Below are 26130 nucleotides of genomic sequence, written 5' to 3'. Positions count from 1 at the left end.
AATATGGGCCTTTGAAAGTAGTTTCGATAACTGCAAAGTGTCGCTACTAGATGGCATTAAACAGTCGCTTTCGACTTACAAATTTCGTCACTAGCGGTAAGCGAAACCGAACCCAGAAGAGGCAGGTTCGATTCCTACCGGTTACGCAATTTTTGATATGTATTTAAAATTATTTAGTAATTTCCTTGAAGTGTAGGTAAAACACTAAAAATTATAAAAAATATGATGTCATGTTCTGTGTCAGTCCCCTGCGTCGTCCTGTAGCTCGATTGTGTTAAAATGACAGCTACAGTGTGACGATCGCAATCACTCTGTAACACAATCACTCGCTATTGGCTAAAATGCATTTGCTGAACTAACCAAGTTAGCGAATCACCCCGCAGATGTTCTTCGAAATAATTATATCAACTTTGTCCAAACTCGCACTTAGCCTAAAGAATCAAATTGCTAGCTGTGGCCTGTGATGCTATAATTGCACATCGTTGAGTTCCCAACGAAGCTTGCTCGCCTGCCGCTCGTCTGTTGTCGCCTACGTGCACGCCTCGGTATCCTAATTGCCTTAACTTAAACAAACCACGCAATTGGATGATTTTGGAAATAAATTCTTACTGGGAGCTACTATTTTCTATGGCTCGAGGCATATTGACGCAGAGTCAAAGCGCAGCAACACGTCTTACACCAGTATTCACAAACATTGCTATCAGACCTCTTAGTCGCTCGAACGCACAGGATAAGTACCTACCTACCTACAGAAAATACAGAAAATATTCAAGAGACGGACGGACCAACCAATTCCTGACATGCCGGCAACGCAACGATGATTAAGTTTTTAACAAACAACACTTGAGAGACGGACCTTTCGCTCTAGTCAATTCATAATTCTATTTCATAGAATTATATCTTTATTCTAATTCAGTACAGACAGTAGGTAGTAGCAGCAAATAATATCGTTCTACCGAGTCCTGTCTTATGCTTTTATGTATTTTATGCTTAGTATGCTATAGAAAAACGACACGGCGTCGCTCACTTCGTCTCCACACCAATGTGTTTTGACTTTTGAGCCTATGAATCGATCTTTATAGTTTATACACGTGTTTCGAACTCATTTGAACTCTATGCAGAATTTATGTGGCCACATTACTCGTGTAGCCTTTTATAAATATTACAATTTATTAACTACTTTTCTTTAACTTGCTAAACAAAAGTTTCTCGTAGAAACGCACTACGCAGCGTGAAAATGCTTGTAATTATGCATCTTTCGGATAAATTGATGTGTATTTGCTGGCCTTAAGTTATAATTAAGTAAGATAAAAAAAAATTGGGAAAAATGTGGTTAATCAGTGCGATAAAATGGCAAATAAAATTATGCACTAAGCCCCACTTGTACTGTTAATTTAGGATAGACCATGCAGCGTTTGGCTGCAATATGACTAGGTAGCTCCAGGTTTTAATGTTACTGATAGTAATTATTGCAAGTTATACCTAGGTACTTAAGTTATTAAATAACTGTAAACACCTAAGATTTGATATATGGGTCTCTTAGCCGAGTTCTGAAAGAATCTGGGGGACTTAACCGCATATTACTATCCCAAGAAACTTATACTATTATCTGATTATAATGGAATGGGATCTTGACCCTCAGCAATGAGGAATACGATATAGAGAGATGCTATAAGTATCATCTATTAGAATAGAATAAATTATTTATAAACTTATTGCTCTTTTCCAGTGAATCGTGGAATAAACTTGATGACTATACAAAATTGAACTAAACCATGACTAAACCAGATTGATGTTTGGTGTAAGTAGGCCTAAGTGAATTCTACTTTCCACGCGTTCTTTCAGTACTTGTCATCACTTTTCAGTGGGTAGATTAAGGGCTTTGCCGATGGGTTAAATGGCTCTCAAGCTAGTAAGCGACGACGGATGTTCGCCGCGCGCCGTTCTCATGTCGCTCCTATATTTACTTACAATTTAATTTGAATTTAAGTGGTCTATATTCTGTAATAAAGCTGTGATAGCCTAGTGGTTATCAGGTCGGCTGTATTTGGGGGTTCCATCATGGCTTTTTCCGAAGTTAGGTGCGTTTTAAGCAATTAAATACCACTTGCTTGAACGGTGAAGAAACACATCGTGATTCTGCATAACTGAGAGTTCTTCACAATGTTCTCAAAGTCTAGTAGATTGTGAAGTCTAGTAGAGTTGAATAGAGTAGAGTTTAGAAGTCAAATAAGGTCAGCGATTATGGCGAATATTTAAATATGGAAAGAGAGAGGCACACTCTCATTACATCTTTTTTTTCACGTACCTATGTACGAAGAACGTACCTACTAGACCGGCCAAGGTTCACAAATGGATGTTTAAATACAAGTATTTAAGGTTCATCATCATCATCATGATCAACCCATCACCGGCTCACTACAGAGCACGGGTCTCCTCTTATAGTGAGAAGGGTTTTGGCCATAGTCTATACCAAGCTGGCCATGTGCGGATTGGTAGACTTCACACACCTTTGAGAACATTATGGAGAACTCTCAGGCATGCAGGTTTCCTCACGATGTTTTCCTTCACCGTTAAAGCGAGTGATATTTAATTATTTAAAACGCACATAATTCCGAAAAGTTAGAGGTGCGTGCCCGGGATGGAACCCCCGACCTCCTATCAGAAGGCCGACGTCCTACCGACTAGGCTATCACAGCTTTTTGTTTAAGGTAAAAAAATCCAAAAAATATATATTATTAATTATATATAGGTACTTAGAATCTAAATGTTTAAAAAATGCTGTACAAATAAATAGATAGGTACAAGTAAAAATAGAATTCGCATAAGTCGCGTAGCAAAATATATGTTATTATTACAAAAAATATTTTATGAATTTGAAATGACACAGAAAAGACTTTCGCCAGCGATTTATGTGAATCCTGAATGCCGGACATTTCCGGTGAACACAAAGATATTACCACAAAAGCAGGTAAGCGTGAGGTTTTATTTTTTTCAGACGTTTTATTTTCCCTAGCTTTGTTAACGGTGAGAATGTGAATGTATTGAACATACTTTAAGCGAAAATAAAACTAAATTCTAAACTTAAAATAGGTTAGAAAATATGTTAATTTCTATACTTCAAATTATCTTAATTAGTTATTGGCATTAAGGATTCACGAGGACGCAATGTTCCAGAGTTACACAAAAGGGCCCAGCAAAATGTCTTTTACATCCACCAAGAAAAAAAGAGGAGTTTATTTTGTAATTCGCTCCAAACAAATGTCCAAAGTTTGGCTCTCAAACTTAGTGTCTGTGGTTTTCCAGATTTCCGTTAAAATATTTTATTTCAAAGTTACACAGACTCAATGATATACATACAAATCTTTGAACCCGTGTGAAAAAACTGAACATTTGTTGCTATATTACTCAAACGAGTTTGTATGGAGCAAATAACGATTTTTTTTCACAACAAGTCTGTAACGAAGGCACGGCCTAAACGTAACTTTACGTCACACTAAAGGCGTGGGTACGTGTATCCATTTTGTATTACAAAGGACAACTTTGCTATATTTGTCATTTTAGTTTAGAGAATGACCAACAGAATTAGCCACATTGATATGACAATGCAGATATTTCTGCAAGCTTTATTGCTAATGGACACTTTAAGGTATGTATGACAATCGACTGTCACTGTTAAGTCAATGTCATTTTCTGCAGTAAGTATACAAAACTTGCTACGATATTTTACACAATGCAAGTGACTAGCCAGAGCAGCTAACTTCTGCAACTTTTATCGCTAGTGGACACTTAGTATAAGACATAGGTATTACATGGCAGTATAATTTCACAAGTAGATAGACAATAGGTATAATCCAATTCGCGTAGACCAGAATTTCCACTGAATAATATTATACCTGATATTTGATTAGGGTCGGTGACCGCTATTAAGCTTATGAACTGAAGAAATTCAGGTCATCGATGTTGTATACATTCGAGAAGATTCTGGTATTGCGCCTTCGGTCCACCCTAAATAAAGCAAACAATACATTTTTTTAATTGACTGTGTATTTGTTACAAAGAAATTGTTTTCAGCTTTCCTATTGATTGGAATGGAAAAATGTTTTGTATTATAATATTTAATTATAAGTACTAGTCGAAGTGTGTGAGTTAGTTTTTTTATTGAAAATATTACAATAAAACAAAGCTAGCCTTATCTAATACAACTCATGCCCTTGTGGAATGGTGCCAAGAATACTGGCTGCATTTCTGCGCTGGACAGCCAGGCTGATCAGTTGCTCAAAAAATTTGCCAGCCCTTCTATCACCAGATGAGGTTATAAATCGCGGTCTCGTAAAAATGTTTTAGCATTAAGACTTTATGGCCCCAGGGTCCCCACGGCAAACTTCATTGTCTGTCCGTCGTTTCTGTTTCGTGGGTATTATAACTTATAGGGTAGATACTTTCTGTTGTCCTAGAATCATGAAATTTGGCAAGCAGCAATGTTTTATAGCACAAGTAAAGGGAAAAATCCGAAAACTGTGAATTTGTGGTTACAACACAAAAAATATACCAAACCAAATAATTATAGTTTACTAAATCACATCAAGATAGCGCTGCTCGTTACTAACTTGCATACTGTACGATAGTACGGAACCCTTCGTGTGCAAGTCCGACTCGCACTTGACCAGTTTTTTAAGAGTTAGCTGTATTAAACAGATTTAAGAATATGTATATTCCTAATTCTGTGCCGTATTCGTATCAAAGAAATTGAAAAATCATATTTCTACGACTGATCCTGAATTTAAACTTTCAAACAAATGTATGATATATAAAAAATGCTCATAAACGGAGCACCGAGAAGCGTAAACAGTGTATCAAGGTTGTCGTTCTTAAAAGTTATCGTATTTTTTTTTATTAAAGCGAACATTCGGCTTTCAGTCGGGTTATTCTCAAAATACCTATAGCATAAGATCAAACGAGTGGAACAAGCGCGTTCGTGTAAACAGTCCGTCTGTAAGTTGGGAAGTTCGGAAGGTAGGTACGGGAGAGCGCTCCACGCGTCTTTCTCTAGGGCTGCCATTTTGCCTATTTTTTTATTGAAAAAAATTAAATACACGAATTTTATTGTGGTTAAAAATAAGTCCTTTCACAATAATTGTATCGTAAACCTTGAAATTTTGAAAAACCTATATCTCAGATTCCCCGCTCTTCCTTTTCCTCCTTTCCTTGTGTTTACCTAATCTTTTTATAGTGAAGTCTAGGCTAGGCAAGGATTAGGTACTTACTAGAATTTCCTGAAATCACTGGCTTGCGCTTGTGTCTAACTTAGATATACCTACCTACTGTGGAAACTAAGGAACTTAAATTTTGAGGGTTCATATCATTTGAATAGTGTGTATTTTTTTATAAATTTAAATTTTTGTGGTAAGTATGTTACCTATTAATTTGTTTGATTCACGGTTACAAGATTTTATTTATTTAAAGAGTTATTTTTCAGGCACACTAACTTTGCAAGGCGTACTTACCTAACTACAATAGTTTTAAATAGTGTGAGTCACAACCGCGACGCGTGCGCGAACTGACTCCCTTGAAAAAGGATCCCGGATGGGTTCGAAACTAGTCGGGCTAACGTCGACTAAACACGTGTGATATTGTATATAATGGAAATCACTCACGATAGTTTAAACGCTTAAATAGTTAAAGATGAAAAAACATATTTAATTTATAAAAAGATGAAGCCTATATGACCCGCCAGTGGAGCAGAGAACATAAATGCTCTCGTGGTGATTTTAAGTGCCGAGGTTTTTCGACAACCCTAGTCTTACGCCATTATCCATACGTAAACTGAAATACATTATCACTCCCATCGGCAATGTAATATTTTTAAATTTTGGTTTGTTCCTTGTTCTTTTTATTTCAGACTAGCTGACTTGCTCCGGTTACGCACGGGTGGGCTTACCTAGTACATAGAGTAGACAAGTGACATGAGTTGTAACTTTACAAGTATACACTTTATTTGCGAAATATACCTGTGTATGACCAGTGTATACCTACTAGATGATGGTGAAAACCGCATAATAATCCTCTGAGAACTCTTGTTGGGAAGTCTCTTATAGGGATACGTAAAAGAACCAGAGTAACCTTTAACTTTAGTATTTAACTTTAAACACAAGTTAAAATCATACTTTCAAAACAAATATTAACAATTCCCATTTTTGAAAAATTAAATATAACAAATTATTGTCATGTATCGCTCCCTAGTGCTTCTATACATAATGTATATATTATTTATGGAAGCACTATACCCAAAATCGATTAATGGACGGAATGATAAGCAACATACTAAACCTTAGTGGTTTTTTTGTTGTGTTAAAAGTATTTGTAAAATGTTCAATATTTGATAGTTAATAAAAAAAAAAAAAAAAAAAAAAAAAAAACCGACATAGCTCAACGGGCTGCGAAGCTGAAGTGGTATAATTGGCAGAGAACATAAGTTTGGAAAACCTATAGACGTTAGGGGTCCCTAGGTGCTGGAATGGCAACCTCGCATCGCAAGGCGCATACGAGTCGCAGGGAGCCGCTGGATCCAGGTGGCGCAAGACCGTGGCGTGTGGAAGTCTCAACAAGAGACCTATGTCCAGCTGTGGACGTGTATCGGTTGATGTTGATGATGATGATCTGAATTCTAAATCACCTACTGTAAGGTGGATCTTGCGCGTTTAACACATTTAGAAATAATTATTAAGACGTTTATTTGTGTAGTATGCTCGCGAAGATGCAGAAACTGCATCTTCGCGAGCATACTGCAGATCGCGAAACTGCCAATCAAACTTCCGTTTCGGTAACGATAAATTGTGTTTCATTGCATCGGTTTCATTAGGGCCCCTAAATCTAAACAAAGAAGCGCATTTATAGCGATTCACTAATACCACAGTACCTACTAAGTACCTATAATAGTACGCGACAGGTCCAGATGGCAATCGGGGTATGAGTCGGGGGGACACCCCGCACACCCTCACATCACCCGCGTTATCCCGCACCGTATTAGCGCAGGGCTTGTGCAGGTGTGCGATTGCCATCTCGACCTGTCCTACTAATCATCATGACATCGTGATCATCCCATCCGCCGGCTCACTACAAAGGACGGGTCTCCTCTGAGAGTGAGAAGGGTTTCGCCGTAATCTACCACGCTGGCCATCTGCGGATTGGTAGACTTAACACCCCTTTGAGAACATTATAGAGATCTCTCAGGCATGCAGGTTTCCTCACGATGTTTCACCGTAAAAGCAAGTGATATTTAATTATTTAAAAAGCACATAACTCTGAAAAGTTGAGGTGCGTGCCCGGGATCGAACCTCCGACATCTGATTAGAAGGCGAACGTCCTAACCAATAGGCTATCACAGCTTTTACCTACTATAACACTCATTAGGTAATAAATACCTATATTTCTTTAATATTCTACTGAAAATTTTCGACTTATTTCTAGAGACAAGTAGGTAAGTACCTACCTACCCACTTAGACAGAAATTCCTACATCAATCAGTAATATTACTAAGATTCAATATTATTGTTTTAATGATTTGAAGCTTATTCCGTGGTTTAACGACATAATAAGTAATATAACCTACGTTATATGAAATATCGATAATTCAAAATCATCATGTTGATTGTGGTAGGAACTGCGCTATTTACGCGTTGATAGGTATTTAAAAATCCCGTGGCAGTTGGGACCTCTATGATTTTCCGCGATAAAAAGTAGCCTATGTCACTCTCCAGGTCTTTAACTATACCCATGCAAAAAAACCACGTCGATCCATTGCTCTGTTGTGACGTGATTGTAGGACAAACCAAGCACACTATCGCATTATTTTATAATAATTCTAGCTGATGCCCACGACTTCGTTCGCGTGGATTTAGGTGTTTAAAAATCCCGTGGGAACTCGTTGATTTTCGGCATAAAAAGTAAGCTTATGTCACTCTCCAGATCTTTGACTTACTATACCCATGCAAAAATTACGTCAATCCGTTGCTCTGTTGTGACGTGATTGTGGGACAAACCAAGAAACAAACACACTTTCGCATTACTTTTTATTATAATATTTGTGAGATTTTGTTACTTTATATCGTTATCTCAAACGGTCTCTTTGTAATGGTTGGATATATTATTTCTGCTGGACTAATCTACCTAAGTACCTACTCATTCGTAATAAAATACTGCATTGATAATACCGCCAAGCTCGGGTTTCTTAGACAGGATACACAAATCACAATACTGTGTTTGTGATATATTATGTACAGTACGCGACGGGTCGAGATGGCAACCCGGTTGGGGACGCCCCACATACCCGCATAGCCTCTGCGCTAACCCGTTGCGGGATAGCGCGGGTGACGTGCGGGCGTGTGGGGCGCCCCACTTCTCATACCCCGATTGCAATTTCCACCTTTCGTATACTACTTACTCCTATTCTTATAAGTCCCTTTGTTTAGTTATTTGGGTAGTAGGTATAGTAATTTAAAACTATACTATCGTGATTTTCGTGGCCTGCACGAACCAAGTTGGTTCCGAACATACTGATGCCCTGCCATTGCACAAATGCACATGTTACCACAGCTTTTATGGACGTCGTAAGGGAGCCTTCTGAGAAACGGGCTGCGCACATGGTAGGTAATAAACCGTCGATTATCCGGCCCTGATCTATAAGAATTTATTGGCCGTGAATGCAGTTTTCTATCTTTTGCTATGTATGTACGCAAATGTACCCTACCTCTTAAGCATGCATGCATAACAATGACGCAAATATCAAACGGCATTCTAAAATGTTTAAACAGTACCTAAGTATTTTGTTTCTAATCTCATCAATTTTAAAGCTTCTGTACCCGAAAAGGAAAAAAGAACCCTTATAGGATCACTTCGTTGTCACAGTGTCGTCTGTCTATCTGTTTCTCTGTCCGTCCATCTGTCCGTCTGTCGTGTCTGTCAAGAAAACTAATAGGGTACCCGTTGACCTAGAATCATGCTATTTGGCAGGTAGGTAGGTCTTATAACACAAGTAAAGGAAAAAATCCGAAAACCGTGAATTGGTGCTTACATCACACAAAAAAATTAAAATGTGTTCATGAACAAATAATTAGTATTTTCAATTTTCAAAGTAACAATACCAAGTGGGCAGTGGCGTGCAGATCATAGAGGCATAAAAGCACTGCTTACCCTAGTTTAAATGGCTTAGTGCTCATTTTTCATGATGACCTGTCATTAAATAGGTAGTTAGCTACCTAATGCTTACCCTAGATTCAAACCCTGTGCACGCTACTGCAAGTGGGATATCATATGAAATGGCTTTAAAGTAGTGTAGAAAGTCGATTCTGGGCCACCCCGGGGGGTCCGCGAAAAAAAATTGTCCCGCCCACAAAAAAAGACCACCACCATTGGCTCTGGATGTTCGCCGTTTTTAGACCATTGGCTCAAACCTAACCTAACCTAACCTAACCTAACATATATCGATCGGGTCGTTAGCGGGAAACTAAAAGGGCAATTGGAATCTCCTACCACTCATCTAGTGAATGATTGCGTGCGAGGCTGTAGGTACCTGCTACCTACGCTAGCTCTAACAATGAGTACCGTACGCGTCAAAATAACTTCGGAATGTCCAAGGCGTCACTTTCTCATTTTTTCATCGGGGGTACGTACCTGCTCCGGCGCCAGGGGGTTTTAACAATGCCCCCCGCCCCTTATCCCCTCACCCGTCGATCCATGCATTTCTACAATTTTGTCCTTAACCGACTTTAAAAAAGGAGGTATTTTTCTGTATGTATGACTGTATTTTCATAAAATGTTTAAATACGAGTTTATCATGTTATCACCATATTGGATGACTGATATTGTTTATAATGAATAAGTAAATTAGAATTTGATAGCAATGCATTTCGTAGAAACTTAACCCAAGCTTTTATGATAATGTGTTCTCTTGCAAAAATATGTGAGATGCTCTCTCGTGTCAGTTTAAAATATATTTATTATCTCATTAACAAAAAATTAACAAAATTCACGATCGATCGTGTCGTTGATTTTTTTAGTTAGTCCACTCAATCTGTTTTTATCGCCCATTAACTTTAGGTAGATGCAAAAACTGATATCGCATGCAGGTGTTTCAGAGCATGTACATTCGTGTTTGTTTCGAAGATTTATAATCCCATTAAGAAGGACTAACAAAAAATTAACCCAAGCTTTTATGATAATGTGTTCTCTTGCAAAAATATGTGAGATGCTCTCTCGTGTCAGTTTAAAATATATTTATTATCTCATTAACAAAAAATTAACAAAATTCACGATCGATCGTGTCGTTGATTTTTTTAGTTAGTCCACTCAATCTGTTTTTATCGCCCATTAACTTTAGGTAGATGCAAAAACTGATATCGCATGCAGGTGTTTCAGAGCATGTACATTCGTGTTTGTTTCGAAGATTTATAATCCCATTAAGAAGGACTAACAAAAAATTAACCCAAGCTTTTATGATAATGTGTTCTCTTAGTAGATACAAAAAAATATGACACATGCAGCTGCATGAAAACATGTTGACTCTTGCCTAAAAAGATGTGTGTATAAAAACGCACCATTGTAATTTTGTGTCACAAGTTTACTCGGTGCCAGATCGTTAGGATCAAATATCAGTGCTATAAGTCTTAAATATAAATCACCCGTCTAGAGCGATTGTGTTGTGAATCTACATATTTCCATCCATCATGACGGTAAGTTTGCAATTTTAGCGGTAACTAGGATCTTTTATAAACTTTTATAAATTTAAGTAAATATTATAATTAGTTTTTGTAATTCTATTAGTTAAAGTATCACCTTAATCTTATGCACTATTACCTTTTTATTTCAGGACTCACAGGAAGAATTCACTTACAAGCATTACTACTATCCACTCAATGTGCCAGATGATCAAGATGCGAGTGATTCCACATTAAATAATAAAAAGACTGCTTCAAAAAGGAGCAAACCAACGGAGCAAAACAATATAGATGTATTTTTCGAAAAACCAAAGAAAAAGAGGAGAACTACTATTTCGTCATCGGTAGCTCAAGCGACTGATGGAGGTCTATCCTATATCTCATCCAATGATGGTGATGGTGTCAGTGCAAGTCATCTCATCAAAATAGATGTCTATGACATGAAGAATCTGGAAGGGGTTTTACCTATTGATTACTGGAAATATGCAGATTTACGATTAAAGTACTACGTGAAATCAGACGCTGATAAATTTTATCACAGCACGCGAGATATTATTTACAACATAACAAAGCAGATCGCAGGAAGACATGATTGTAAAAAATATTTTATCGACAGAGATAACAAGCAATAACTACTAATACTAGTACTTATAAAGTATGGTTTAGCTAGCTTAGGATCATAATGATCGGTGCATACACATGCGTTTTTTCTGATAACTGCCTAAGCCGAGTCCCCCCACTCTTCGCCGATACAACAAAGTATAAAAGTGTTTTGCTTCGAAATACGAACTTCATATTTCATTACACTATGTCCAACTACACGATGTCGCCTCAACTTTGTGAACTGAACGAGACCATTTATGACGAAGAAATGGTTACAATATGTGAAGAAGTAGAAAATACAGTAAATTTGGAAGAGATAGAAGATGAAAATTGGTATTCGCAATTAGATAGAAGTCCATCACCATCACCAAGTCTCTACAGCCCTGTTGACTTCGTTGGGAAGGAAGATGCACTATTTGGGATACGAGGCCCCGCAACAGATGATGAAGAAACTATGCAAGATTCGCTCCATTCGCTCTCATCACAGTGTACACTTAAGTTATAGTTATGGGTACTTTAAGATTCATTTTTAATAAAAATGTTATGTAAGATTTTCATGCAAATAAAACTATAATTTTTCAAACCATTCTTTTTTATTTCATTTCTCTAAAAATAAAGTCTTAAACATATATTGTAACAGTTTATAGGGTATTAAATGAAAACCGTGTATGATTCAGGAAAAACACTGTATTATTTGTAAACTTAGACTAAACAATTGTTTCGCGCATGCGTACGCGCGGGGACCGGGGACGAACTAAACTGCAGGACCGCGCGTCAGAGGGGTCCTGCAGGAGGGGAAACATGTTATTCTAAAAATAGCCGCCCGGCACGCCGCGTGCACGAGGTGCGGGGAAGGGGACACTACAGTGGTCGCTATATCCTCCCCCTACAAGCCAGCAGAAGGCGCTGGAGCTGGCTTGGCACTCATGTTTTTTTCGGAGTCTACCCCTTTTCCGATTACTTATAATGGCACCACCAAGTCCTACGTACGGGGTTAGAAGGCTGGCATGGTACTTACCATGGGGTGTGTTCTCCCCATCCACTACCTCATACGTGTTAAGGGAAACGATCCTACTAACCCTATACGGACCTTCCCATTGAGGGACAAACTTTGACGTCAATCCTTGCGTCGATTGACTTAGACTATGACTTTCTATCATGACGAGGTCCCCTACTTTATGGACTGCCCTTAGAAGGCGGGCTTTGTCCGCAGCTTCCTTAGTAAGATGTTGTTGTCGTTCGACTCTTACGATCTCCTGCTTAGCGGGTGTTCCCCCGTAAGGCAGCGTAGAAATGGGCGCGGAATCAATCCTAGGCATGCTAAAAGGCGTCGGCCCTCCCCCTACACTAAAGATGCCTTCCTTCTTTTCTAGTGGCACCGCCAATTTTCCTTTATCGGCTGGTGACACGAGTACGCCCTCGCTGAGACCAACTGCCGCACTAACCACAGCGTGGTTAGTGTTTTCATATTGTAGTTCGAAAAATCCCGTAGAATGTAAAGAGAAACGATTGTTCCCAAAATCAAGCACCATGCCAGCGTCCTTAATAAAGTTCATCCCTAATAAGGAGTCTATAGCGCCAGGCAAGACCATAAAAAGAGTCGTAATCTCCCTTTCCTGCACCTTTACATTCACTAAGGCCGTCTCTACAATCTGTATACGTTGACTTCCGTCAGCAAAACGCAATTCAGTTTCTACACTATTAAACACTTGGCCATTTGACCTTAAATGCTTTGTTAAGCTAACACTAGCCACTGATTGTTTGGCACCGGTATCAAGCAATGCCGTACCTACAGATCCAAACACTTCGATTTTTAATAATGGGCGCACACGCGGGTTTAACACGGCTCCATCCACGGACACGGATTGAAACGCTGTCGGTGATGGGAGCGTAGCGTTCTTCTCTCTGCACGTCTGGCAATTTGACCTTATAACCCCGGGCGCACCGCATCCAAAACATGTTATGGACGGGCGCAGCTCCGACGGTGTTATGACAGGTTCACTCTTCACTGGAGTTGAAGTGGTCTTATCCTTGAGTCTGCGGCAGTCATCCTTGGCGTGGCCAAACATCTTACAAAATGAACACCTGAGTCTGGGCTTGTCTTGGGAGGTTTCCTCTGGCTTCACCTCTGCAGGTGTTGGTGACGTCAAAGCCGGCGTGACAGGCGGCGGTAGGTGGGTAGGCGTGGCCGTATAGTTCCCGGTAGGAGACGAACCTTCCTCCAGGACCTCCTCTACCACCTGTGCCTGTTGAAGTAACTCCGCGAACGAGCTGACAGCACTCCTCAGTACCTTCTCCCTTATTCTCTTATGGAGGAGCCCATAGACTATGTCTAGCTGGACAGGGTTCTCTGTCAGTGTGTTTGGGGGTAATTGAGCGATCAGGGCTCTAACCCTACATACGAACACGTCTGTACGCTCTTTACCTTGCTCACGGCTAAAAATCTCTCTATAAATTTTGTGTGGTGGGAGGCGCGGCCCGAATGTCTGTCGAAGCAACGTCAGTGCTTCTTGCCAACTTGCGACCGAGTGCTTAACGCCCTGCCACCATGTAGCCGCAAAGTCCGTCAGCAGCATCGGCAGGCCTCTTAGGGCTATGTCATCACTTACCCCTACACAGTCTTTATAGATTTGCACCGAGTCTATGAAAGCTAGCACATCGGCGACACCGTTGTACCTCGATGTACATTTAGCTAAGTTAGTACTTACAGTCGTCGACGGTGGCGGCCCGCCTTGCGGCGCCCGTAAGGATTGCAATAATAATATTAACTGTTGGTCCGTCATTAAAATTGGTTGTGGTGGTACTGCGGCGGTGGGCGGAGCCGACCCGAGCTGTGCCAACTGCGCGAGGTCAGGCCGCTCACGCCCGTACTGCGGCGGCGACGATGGGGCGGAGGCGCCAGCGGACGACGGTCCCGCTAGCGGCGGCGTGGATGTACGCACGTCCACGAATACCTCTCCATCACCTGAATGCATTGTAGCAGCACCAGCTACAGGCTGCTGCGTACTGCGCGAAGCACTGTTTGCACGCGACCGTGTCCGCACCATGTCCACTTTAGTCTATTAAACACTTTTCGCTAACACGAACTAAAAGCTAGATTAGCGCGAAGCGTTACTGCTCGTACCTACACTAATTAACACATTAATGTTCACAGATTTATCTCTAACGTTCGACGTAATCCTAGGGAAACGAACCCAGTCTCACACGAAGCGATAGGTACACTAATGTTCACTGGTAGGCAGCTATACCTACTTGTTCCCGTTCGACACGAATGCTAGTTACCTAGACTCACACGAAGCGTGATTGTAGGTCCTTACACTAATGTTCACTGGCTTACGATATGCAACGTCACAACTATCCTAGGTGCCCTAAAACTAAGCACTAGGATGACTACATGTGAGCACTTGAACCAACTCGTAACCAAGTCACTTTTTGAGAACGTTCCACTGTCTCACACACAATATTGTTCTTTCGGATTCTTAGAAACCTACACACCTATTCTAGGAATATAGTAGGCACTTAGAAACGTTTAAATTGCGTCGCAACTGATTCTAACACAAAATCCGATTGAATTGAATAGTCAGTTCTTTTTCTAAACAATGTCTGAAAGCTAAACACGGCCCAAACGTTGAGCGCCAGTTATAGGGTATTAAATGAAAACCGTGTATGATTCAGGAAAAACACTGTATTATTTGTAAACTTAGACTAAACAATTGTTTCGCGCATGCGTACGCGCGGGGACCGGGGACGAACTAAACTGCAGGACCGCGCGTCAGAGGGGTCCTGCAGGAGGGGAAACATGTTATTCTAAAAATAGCCGCCCGGCACGCCGCGTGCACGAGGTGCGGGGAAGGGGACACTACAGTGGTCGCTATAAGTTGATCATTATACAAAGTATTATCTGAAAATACATTAAGAAATTGTGACATTGAGATGTCGTTATATTTAAAATATATATAAACTAAACAATACATTCCACAAAATGAGCTGAAATAGTTTTGCAGTACTTTGTTGTTATGAATCCACTTCTTACAGTTGGTTTTTAGAAACATTTCATGATAATCCATTGGTTTTCGACCAAACGAGTCAAAATATTCACCGACACCATTAGTACCCACGTATATCGCTACCCAGTGAGATCCAGGTTTTGTATCGGGGTCTAAATTGAATATTAAATAAGCTGGTGGTGTTAAATATATCGGTATCTTATTAGCTGCAAATACATTGAAGTGAATATTTGCATCAATTTTTTTTAAATAGTTTTCTATCTCTTTGGTATCCATTGAAACTTTAATTATAAATAAATTAAAATGTAAAATAATCTTCTTTACTGAATGGATGGTTAAGAAATGACTTAAAAAGTAAATATCTCCATTTATATTAATTCTTAACTGTTGTAGTCTAAACTAACGTCTCGATTTTTATTAATTTCAATTACGTTATCAAACTCTGCGTATACTATGCAATTAACAGTTGTGGTTAGAGCTTTTTCGAATCGAACTTCAAATCTTACACTACCCCGTTTAATAAGGTTCCAGTGGGAGTTTGAATTAGCAGATAAATCAGGAGTTAAATCAAACGCAAACAGACAATATCCATTTTTATACTCTTCCTTAGAGACATCATTTCCATCATTCAAAAAATGAATTCCTGTTCCCGAGAATAAAGTATGGTATGCACTCGTGAACATATCATTATCAAAAGACGGTGTTAATGTTTTTGATGGTATCGATTGGCCATCAACATATAAACCGAACAGATTAAGTCCGTGATTACCAAAATTAAAAGGATTTGTATTTAGAGTTCCATTGAAAGCAGAGTTTCCCACGAAACCAACAATACATCTTTTGGGAATTTGTCCTAAAAATACATTATCAAGCATTTTTCCTTGGATTCCTGAGGGTATCGTTAACACTTTAACTTCGGCACGGGTGACAGGATATTTAGCGGTTGTAGTAGCTAATACTTTCTCATGTGCAATTAATACACTCGGATTGATCCGAACTTTACGCATTATAAGGCTAGCACTAGATATATGCACTTTGAATTTACCATCTGCAGAGGAACACATAAGATTGAAAGTATCTTTAGAACGTACTAGTTTTAGACGCATTTCAACACCGTTGATTAAAAACTTATCTTGATTAAAAATATCAGCGTGTATGTGTCCAATCATTTCAATAGTTTTACTTTCCTTTGCTAATTCTTCTCTTTTTGCGTATCCCTGATTTGAAGCATCACATGAATCCATTTTCGAGGTGGTATCTTTATACCATAGACCACAAGTGAGATGAGATTTCTTGGCAGCTGTACCATAATTAAGCAATGTCTCGATGTAGGCTCGATACCCATAAGTGTTGTTTGGAGGTGATACGAGCTTTTGATTTAAATATATGTCAACCTGACTAAAAAGTGAGTGTAACCAATTGTTAACTGGAGCAACATTAGCCGTCTCCGCAATGTTAGTTGCATCAGTATTCTGAACTTTAGCTTTTATGTGAAGTAGGGTATGAGATAAATCAATGTAATCATCTCCATTTCCTGGTACTAAGAACTCAATGGGTCCATCATCGGTCAATGATGAAATGGGGTTGTAATGAATCCACTGACCCCCCTCAATACTTGTTTGAGTCGATGGTAGAGCAAACAAATCCAACTCAGATTTTACGCATTCACAGGAGTTATGATGTAAAAATGACATTTTTTAAAATTTTAACTTTTATGAAAAATATCCTGAATATTACTCTGTTTAATTTTCTTAGTACCTTTCCGTTTGAGAGTTTTTTTAGAAGTGGTACGTTTCCTCTTTTGTCGCCTAATTTTATAGCCTGATCCTCTCATTATTGAATCAATTTTTTATCAGCTTTTTGTTTTAGATTCGAAGTTGCTGTTTTTAAACGTGATCTGATAGATTCATCCATTGGCTGCACATTTAACATATCGGACAATAGGCCCACACCAGCATTTAAAGCTTCTTTACCCACAACTTTAGCGCCATTTTTCAAAAGTGGAAGAACAGCCCCCCAATTGTGTAAGAATAACCATTTCATGGCTATCGCAATCGTCAAGAAATTCTGCCCTTTGATTGGTTGATTCGCTGTTTACATTTTTTCACAGCCAATCAAAGGGCAGAATTCTTGTCGATTACGATAGCCATGAAATGGTTATTCTTACACAATTGGGGAGCAGATCTAAATAATCCACCCAAAAAACTGCCAATACCATGACCTCGCTGATAAGGTGCTCCCTTATAAATTGCACCTACGCCTGTACCAGCTTGATGAGAATAATAATGTAAATATGGGCACGGCATTTTACATGCACGTTCACTTGATTCTCTTAAAATGTAGTTTAATACACGTTGTCCCAAACTGGAATGGTACTTTCCGACCTGTACTCGTTCTTATATCTATTTCTATTACATCGAACTCTCTGCGCATGACAGGTACGTAATGAGGTGGTGAAAAAATATGCATTTTGTTTGCCCCGTATATATAGACTGTAGGATCTAGTGGTACGATTCTGAGAAGAGGGGCCATCACATCTCCAACAATTTGTGGTTCTATTATATCACATTAAATGAACAATTGAGATGGCAATCCTAATTTTAAATTATAAGGATATGTTCCAGTTTTATGCTGAATTAGATTCGTATTTGGTTCAAAACCCAGTTGTAAACATAACTTGGTTGATAACTTAAGTACATCAATTAAGTTATCCTCACATAATATTGATACTTTATTATTTATTTCATCATAATTAAACATTATTTCAACATCAGTATTTTTATTTAATTCAGCTACAATATGAGCAATGCAGTCATAGTTCATGGCAGGAATACGGTTTCTATAGTGTACTAATGATTTAATACCGTCCTCGGGTATCATAATCCATTTTGATGTAAAAATAACATTTTCATTTTCTCGAACCGTATACATAGTGCAAGGATATTGAATTTCAACAACTCCAACGTACCATTCTCCTTCCAAAATAAGCGCTTTTGGTAATTTTGTTGAGAACATGGTCGTTGTGTTTTCCGGGAAGTATTCCATTGAACTATTACTAAGCAAAGTTAAATAAAAATTTTCTTCCATCATCCTATCTGATTAAGACTGGATTCTAAAATCCAACTGTTAAATTTATCAGGATAACCTTTCCACTTGACAAGTAATTGTTTTCTGTTACCTGAGTAGCGAGAGCGTACTATTTTATCAATTTTATATCGAGTGGTGGGGTTATATGTAATTTTTGCAATTCATCCTCGTAAAACGTTCCTACAATAGACTCATCTTGAAGATCTTTGAGGGTATAGACAACCTTAGACATGCTTTTTTTTATGCCGGATATAATAAATATTTCATCACTCCAATTTGTTTCATACCCTTTTTGAAAAATGTGTTTATATTTTGTTATCCTTACATAATCACCAATTGAAAACTTAGTTTGCTGTCTAACACTTATTTTATTGTTGAGATTTCCATATAAATTGTTCCAAACTTTCATGATGTTATTAAAGTTAACTTCAAATGGACACATTTTGATGCTCGAATGAAAGCTATGGTTATAGGAATAGAGTAAATCTTGTAAAACGTTAATATAAGTATAGGTATTTTTATGTGTAAAATAACGCCACATTTTAGTTTTTAATGTCCTTTGATCTCTCAACTATACTAGCTTTAATATCTGGGTTGTTGGTTGTGTAATAATTAATATTTTTACTTTTAAAGTATTGTCTAACATCTTTTGATACAAATTCAGTTCCTTTATCAGATTGTAAGTGGGTGGGAGTTGCTTTAGCTTCAGTAAATATGCTTTCAAATGCCCGTTTTATACTTTCTGAATTCTTCTTTTTAAGTGCTCTAGCGAAAGCGTATTTACTAAAAACATCAATAACACACAGAATATAATTAAAACCTTCATTATATTGAGAATAAGTACGCATATCACTTAAATCTGCTTGCCAAAGTTCATTAAAGTTAGATAATATGTATTTGTTTCTTGGGAATTTTCGATGCACAGGCTTGTGTAACGTATAAGTTTCCTGGGCTTGCAACCACTCTTTAACTTGTTTCCTATCCATTTTACCTTTTAATGCTCTGGCTAATTTATCTATGCTACTGTAACCAGCTGGGTTCGAAACATCATAATAGATGTCTTTAATGTCTAGTATGGATTCCATCTTTCCCAAATGTCGTGTTTCTTTCTTAATGCGTATGATGTTAAAGTTTCACGACTCTTTTCATCATCTGAGGAACTATGTCTTCTAAATTTTAGCGATTTATCATTAATTTTTTCAAAAGCTTGAGAATTACCGATACAAGCCGATGGAACTCCAATATTTTTTAGAGTTTCAATAAATTTTCCCCATCCAGCAGGTTTGGGGCGTTTTAATGGTCTTAGTGTGTAATTCACTAGATCAACTATATTACTGCCATCTACAATCTCATTATCTATGACTATTAATCCATCATTTTTCCAGTTAATTTTGTCTTTATTGTTTAGGAGAGTGTTCAACAATATATCACCTTTTTTTCTATACGTTTTTGGTATGAGTTTGCTTATATAAGTGGTGGTATATAAAATATTAATTGATGAATCACGTACGTGCTTATCATCCTCAGAGTCCTCATTAACTGCGAAATCATTATCTTTACTTTCCTTTTTAAGGAAGTCAGTACAATGTTTTTGTCCATCCTCTACTGTCACCGGTAGTATTAATGGTTTCCTCTCTTCCCCGGTAAAATGGAGATATCTTTGCAAAATTTGCATATATAACAACCATTTTTCACGGTCATCCATTTTATTTTTTAATATATTTTTCATTTCTTTGTCTAATCGGGATAAAGAATCTTCATGTATAGTATCTCTTGATTTCAAGCGTTCAATAGCCTCTGGTTCAATAAGAATCATTTTCTTTGTGTACTCCATTTTTTATACTAAATTGAACAATCCATTCAAAACAGCCCCCAATATAATCGGTAGAAATGCTCCTCCTTGCTGAATGATAATGCGTTTTCTTAATTTACCTTTTCCTTTCTTAATTAATTTTCTTAATATAGTTTTGTGTTTTTTCAGCTTAGACTTCTCACTATCCTTCAAGGGTACTTTACCATTTAATATATTAAAAATGCACTCACTAATGCAATCAATTTCTTCGTCCTTGCAAACTTTTAATAAGGCTGTACGAAATTTAGGTTTAAGTGTGAGTAAAGCCTTTAATAAATCTTTATGAGTTTTCACACGTCCAAACATTATAATTACTATTATCAATGAATTTTAATATTTAAATCACATTTGTAGAAAAAAAGCAATTTAGTTTTACGATACTTATGATGGGTTTTCTTGCTTCTTTATACTTTGGGGTATTGTCCTTAAAAATTTCTTTGATATATTCACATACACAATTAATTTCCTCCTTTTTAAGAGAACGAAGTAAAATTTTACGATATTTTGGTTTAAATGTTTGTAATGCACTCAGCTTTTTTATATCTGACGTTGTGTTACCTTCAACCATTATTTGTTACTAACAAGAATCGGGTGATGCTCACCATATTTAAACCCCTTTTTGGGGACATATACTACACATTCATTAGTAACGGGGTCTATTTTGCTTTTAAAACGACATGAATCACTTGTATTTTGTTTCAAGTCAATCATTAAATAACCAAAAGGTTCATTAGTAGCATCTTTATAGGCTTCCTCAATAAATTTTGCATTGTCTGGAAACACTTGACGAGCTAAATGACGAATCTGTGTACGGTCTCGTGGATTTTTGAAGTAAATAATGTAACTTGTGTTCAGTGAAATATCTCGTTGTCCTCTACCTTGATGAAATAGATTTTGTGTAATGTAAAATACACTTAAATTTCGGTGATGGCTACCTTTAGTAAAAATATCGACAACGCGACCATCTGACTCTCTCATAAGATCATCAATTATAACTAACCGAGGATGTTTTCCATCAAACATGCTCATTTCAGGAATTCCCTGGATATATGTCACATTTTCTAGATTATAAAGAGGTTGCATTTCATCATAGCACCATAAAATTTGGTCAAACCGTATGTTACATAAATCATTACAGTGCTTCAGGAAATTTGTAACAAAATTTGATTTACCACAGCCACTTGGGCCTGCTACTATAGCAGTAAATGGATGGAGAAAATGAAACATCGTAAATAAATGCGTGTGACTTTAATTAAGGCAGATAAGGAAATGAATAAAAAAATAACATATTATTTCTTTTAAGGATCAATTAAAACAATTTTATTTTCCTTTGTATATTATTATCTTAAATATAATAATATTATCTTAGCTCTACTTACTATGTCGAACTATTGCTAAAATTAATCTTAAATATATTTTCTTAGTTCTATTTATTAACTATACATTTTTATAATTATAACTAGTTATACATTTCAATACGTATCTACATATTATATACGTAGAAGTTCTTTTGCTAAAGAAAACGTGTTCTACACACAAAAATAGCATCGATAAACCTCACTGTTCATTATTATTTAATGTATTTATTTTGTAATGCCCCCAAGCTAAAGTGTCAGTGGAGTTGTTGATTAAAAACCGTTTTGTGTCTGAATGTGATAACGATATTTTATTATTTTTTTGGGTGAAAACAACATGCTTTATAGATCTAAATCTATACATTTCACATATTTCATTTTTTTGCTCAAATAAGACTGTTTTGTAATTCTCCATTTTAAATTTTTTTGTTACTGATTTGTTTACTCCTTTTGCTCTAGCAATGAATTTTTTTTGTGTATTAAAAGCGTATACTTTTGATCTCAATCCAACAAATTCTGTCAAAATCACACCATTGTTTTCATCTTTAAAAAGACCAATTTTCTTTTTATTTATTCGGGGGAAATCAAATGCATTATCAGGGGGATAATCTGAAGTATCAAAGTATTTATTTAAATCAGGTTTAATATCCTCATAAAAATTATCAGTGAAAATGTGATAAATGAAGCTGTCAGTATCAGTATATAACATTTTACAATTTGGACCATATTTGTTTTTCATATATTTGTAATGAAAATCATACATAAGCGTTTTGGAAATATCCAAAATACATAAACCTAAATAGATGGGTTTGTCATATAACACTTTAGTTTTTTTAAGTTGAATTGCAACAAAACTTTCAGAGAATATTGAAAGACTATGAAATTCAGGTCTCGCGATAAGTTTCTGTGCACCAGCGACTTTTCCTTTATCTTCCCAATGTGTACATAATTTAACATCTACTCGTTTTTCAACATTTCCATTGTTTTCCCGAAAATGGAATTATTCATTAACTTATAGAAATCTTTTTCAAAATCAGAATGTGCAGATGTACGTAACTGGGTATTCAAATCAATATATTTTTGTAACCAAGGGCTTTGATTGAATTTTAAAATCCGATGGACTTTCCCTAGCTTTAAGCCCATTTCTAAACATTGTTTTAAATTTCTATAATGAATAACATACTTAGTTTTATGAAATAGGTTCGGCACTAATTTCAAATTTTTACTCCCTCCTACGAGTATATTCTCTGGACATAGTGGAAAATCGGTATGTAAGTCGTGTAAAATTTGTGGATATTCTAAATCTACTTCAAGAATATAGCCTACGTCAGAATCAATTGGTACATTAAAATTAGTGTCACAATTTACCCATTCAAAACCACCTGTAGGAAGGTATTGAGACATAGCCCATCCATATAAATTATTCGCGTCTAAGTACTGTAAGGGTGATAAATTGGGCGGAATAGAAATATACCCGGATACGGAATAATCTACCACCTTACAAAGATTAGAGGAAAAAAAATAATTTTAATTTACTTGATCTATCTACCTAGTAAAGAATAGAAGCTAGCCGTCGACTCCCTTGTAATGTATATGAGGTGTTATAAATGAAATTTGCTAGATGTTAGGCAAAATTGTTTTTAATGTAACTTTTACCGGGGTCGCTTAATACATAGTGATGGCTAATAATGCTTAGTTATTCTAGCTTAATGCCAAGACTTAATTTAGATACATTAGAATGCCTTAGGTAGATAGTACATAAAATCTATGTTTTAAATTTAAGATGCCATTGGCATGGAATAGACAATGACACAGTAAAATTTATAAAATTGTTTCAAAATAAAGCTCAGTAGTAAAGACAGGGTTCTTACTGTACACATACACTAAGAAGGTTCACTAAACTGTTCCAGGATACAAACATTTGCTTACTTGTAGGTGCGAAGACTGCAAGGTAGCTGGACGGCATCGGCCAAGATCCAAAACTCAATTTATTTGATTCTTCACAACCGAAATGTTTCATTACAAAGATTTTCACCAAGTCTTATCCATAGAAATTAAGTTGCCAACGTGAATGTGCAAAAGAAATAAATACGAAAACCGAAAACTAAAAACGGAAACGCAAACGGAAAACGGAAACGGAAACCCTGCAACAAAGAAAAACAACAAGATTATAATTTGTGCTGTGTGAAAATTTCGACACGTGGAATTTTCCCGATCAAACACAACTCACCTATTGAACTCCTGGCCACCAATGGTTTTCAGAAGTTCACCCACAACCCATTATCCTCATTTATTTGGGAAGGTAAAGTAACTGGAACTGAAAGGGAAAATCATGAAATTAGGATTTTCTCTAACCAAACCGCCATTTTGTCGAATCCACATTACTTGATTTTTCACTCACCATAATTGATGAAACATTGAAATACGTTAGGATGACTAAATTTATGACTATTGTATTTTCCCAGGCGAAGCCATGGGCGAAAAGGAGTGAGATTTTCCTGGAACGAAAAAAATTCGTCTTCACATGTTGACTCCAGAAAAATTCTAAATCTCACCAATCGGTGTTGCCAGACGCAACCCGAGTGTGGCCGCTCTCAGTTAGATTGATCATGAAGCCAATTCATTTTTGAATATTTGCGGAACCTAAGGATATATTATAAGAACCGTTTTGTTAATGACTTAACAATAAACAAATGATATTATGGTTTTATTTAATTATTTTTGTTTTATTTTTACGACAATTGACAACGAAGCAAACGCCATCTATTGTGGCTCGAATGAACTCTGAACATCGACCCACGCGTAGTTCTGCACCTTGATGCTAGGTGGCACCAACATACTTTGAACAAAATAGATTTTAATTAAAAGCGAAACGCTAATTAGTAGTTCAAAATTTACAACGTCACAATACTTCCCCTCCTACGAAAAGGTTCAACAGGTTGAACCACGCTGCCCTCAGCGTCATCCAACAACTACTAACAATTTGCCTGAAACAAACAAACAAAAAAAAACACAGAAGTTACGCGTGAACGCACATCTACTACTAACAAGGAAAATTGTCTAACAAAATAAATATACTGAAAACAGTGTAAGGTTTTATACATTATACTTAACTACACAACCCTAACTTCTAAAAAGAATATATACAAAAAAACTTCATGGTGTCTAAGACACTTGAGTGGAAACATCTTGGCATCATTCTTCAGCTGACTGATAGAATGCGTCTAGGCCTACGGTGGTTCACTCTTTTAAACTACCATCGTAATATTTGTTACTCAACAAATACGGAAAATCTGGTTGTGAACGGGTCCATCTGATATGGCAACCGTTCTCTATCCCATTCGGAAAAATAAAACCGAATCAAAATCGGAATATGAGAAAAAAAAAACGAAATAACTCTCCTAGAAAATAGATCTCGGAACAGAATCGGAAAAATAACAGAAATGATCCATTATCTAGAAGGAAAACGAAAACAAAACACAAAACCCCCCCTTTTCGTTATCCCCAAAGTACGATATTTGCATTTTTACTTTCTCTACCGGTTGGTCTACCACAAGCATTCCAATCATCACATATTCATCCCTACATACATCCACTACATTCATCCTCAACTGAACCATGGTAATGTAACTGTTAATTCAGAACATCACTACACTCATACAAATTCCTAATTGAATATTGATAACTTAAATATTCAAACAGTTTAGACCAAACTAAGTAATGGCAAATATCTACTTCTTAATATCCTTAATATGCCAAGTGCCTATTGGGTGGTTGTCAGCTACTCTAACTAGTTCGTAAACCAAAGGTGACAAAACCTTGACAACCCTGCACTTTTCATACTTAGGTGCCAGCTTAGCTGCGAAAAAATTTGTAGCGTCGCTTTGTGGATAGGTCTTTTTCCACACTATGTCCCCAACAGAATAGCTTGCAGACCTACGCCTTAAGTTGTAATGCGTTGCATACTCTGCATGAGCCTGAAACAAATTTCTCCTAACCTGACCAAATATGTCCTCCAAAGTTCCAAACTTTCCTGCGTATTCCTCCCTTGGAATTCCGGCCTCGTACTCCTTATCCGTGTCCTTATAGAAGGAACCATTTAAAACCGGTTCTCTAGCGTGGACAAGGAAGAACGGGGAGAATCCAGTGGATTCATTAACCGCACTGTTTATGGCGAACTGGACCTTGTACAGGTTTTCGTCCCAGGACCTGTGGTTATCTTTCACAAAAGCGGCTACAGCAGTCATAACAACCTTATTGTACCTCTCAACAAGGTTAACTTGCGGAGTGTACAGTGGTGTGTAGTGTAATTTCGGAATATTATAACGCTTAATGAGATTACGGAATTCAGATCCTGTAAATTGGGACCCATTGTCCACAATCACAGTCTCTGGAACACTATGGTTCAAAAATACAAAATTCTCTAGCGCTTTAACAACAGCGGCACCTGTGGCACGCCGTAACGGAAACAACATTGTATATTTCGAAAAACAACACGTCACCACAAAAAG

At 37.2% G+C, this 26130-nt stretch overlaps 2 protein-coding genes across 2 annotated transcripts in view; one reads left to right on the top strand and one right to left on the bottom strand.

Moving 5' to 3' along the window:
* The window catches only part of LOC138404581 (forkhead box protein F1-like), a 59053-nt gene that overhangs the window by 5213 nt on the left and 27710 nt on the right, over positions 1-26130 (bottom strand). The gene's annotated exons all lie outside the window — the stretch shown is intronic.
* LOC138404527 (uncharacterized) lies at positions 9359-11872 on the top strand. The gene is made up of 2 exons (XM_069508769.1): positions 9359-10730; positions 10868-11872. Exons 1-2 carry the CDS (start codon positions 10725-10727, stop codon positions 11345-11347), a joined length of 486 nt encoding a protein of 161 aa, XP_069364870.1. The 5' UTR covers positions 9359-10724; the 3' UTR covers positions 11348-11872.

The sequence above is a fragment of the Maniola hyperantus genome, chromosome Z (assembly GCF_902806685.2).
Source record: "Maniola hyperantus chromosome Z, iAphHyp1.2, whole genome shotgun sequence".
Classification (NCBI taxonomy): Eukaryota; Metazoa; Arthropoda; class Insecta; order Lepidoptera; family Nymphalidae; genus Maniola; species Maniola hyperantus.
This window is presented reverse-complemented; position numbering and strand designations above follow the sequence as displayed.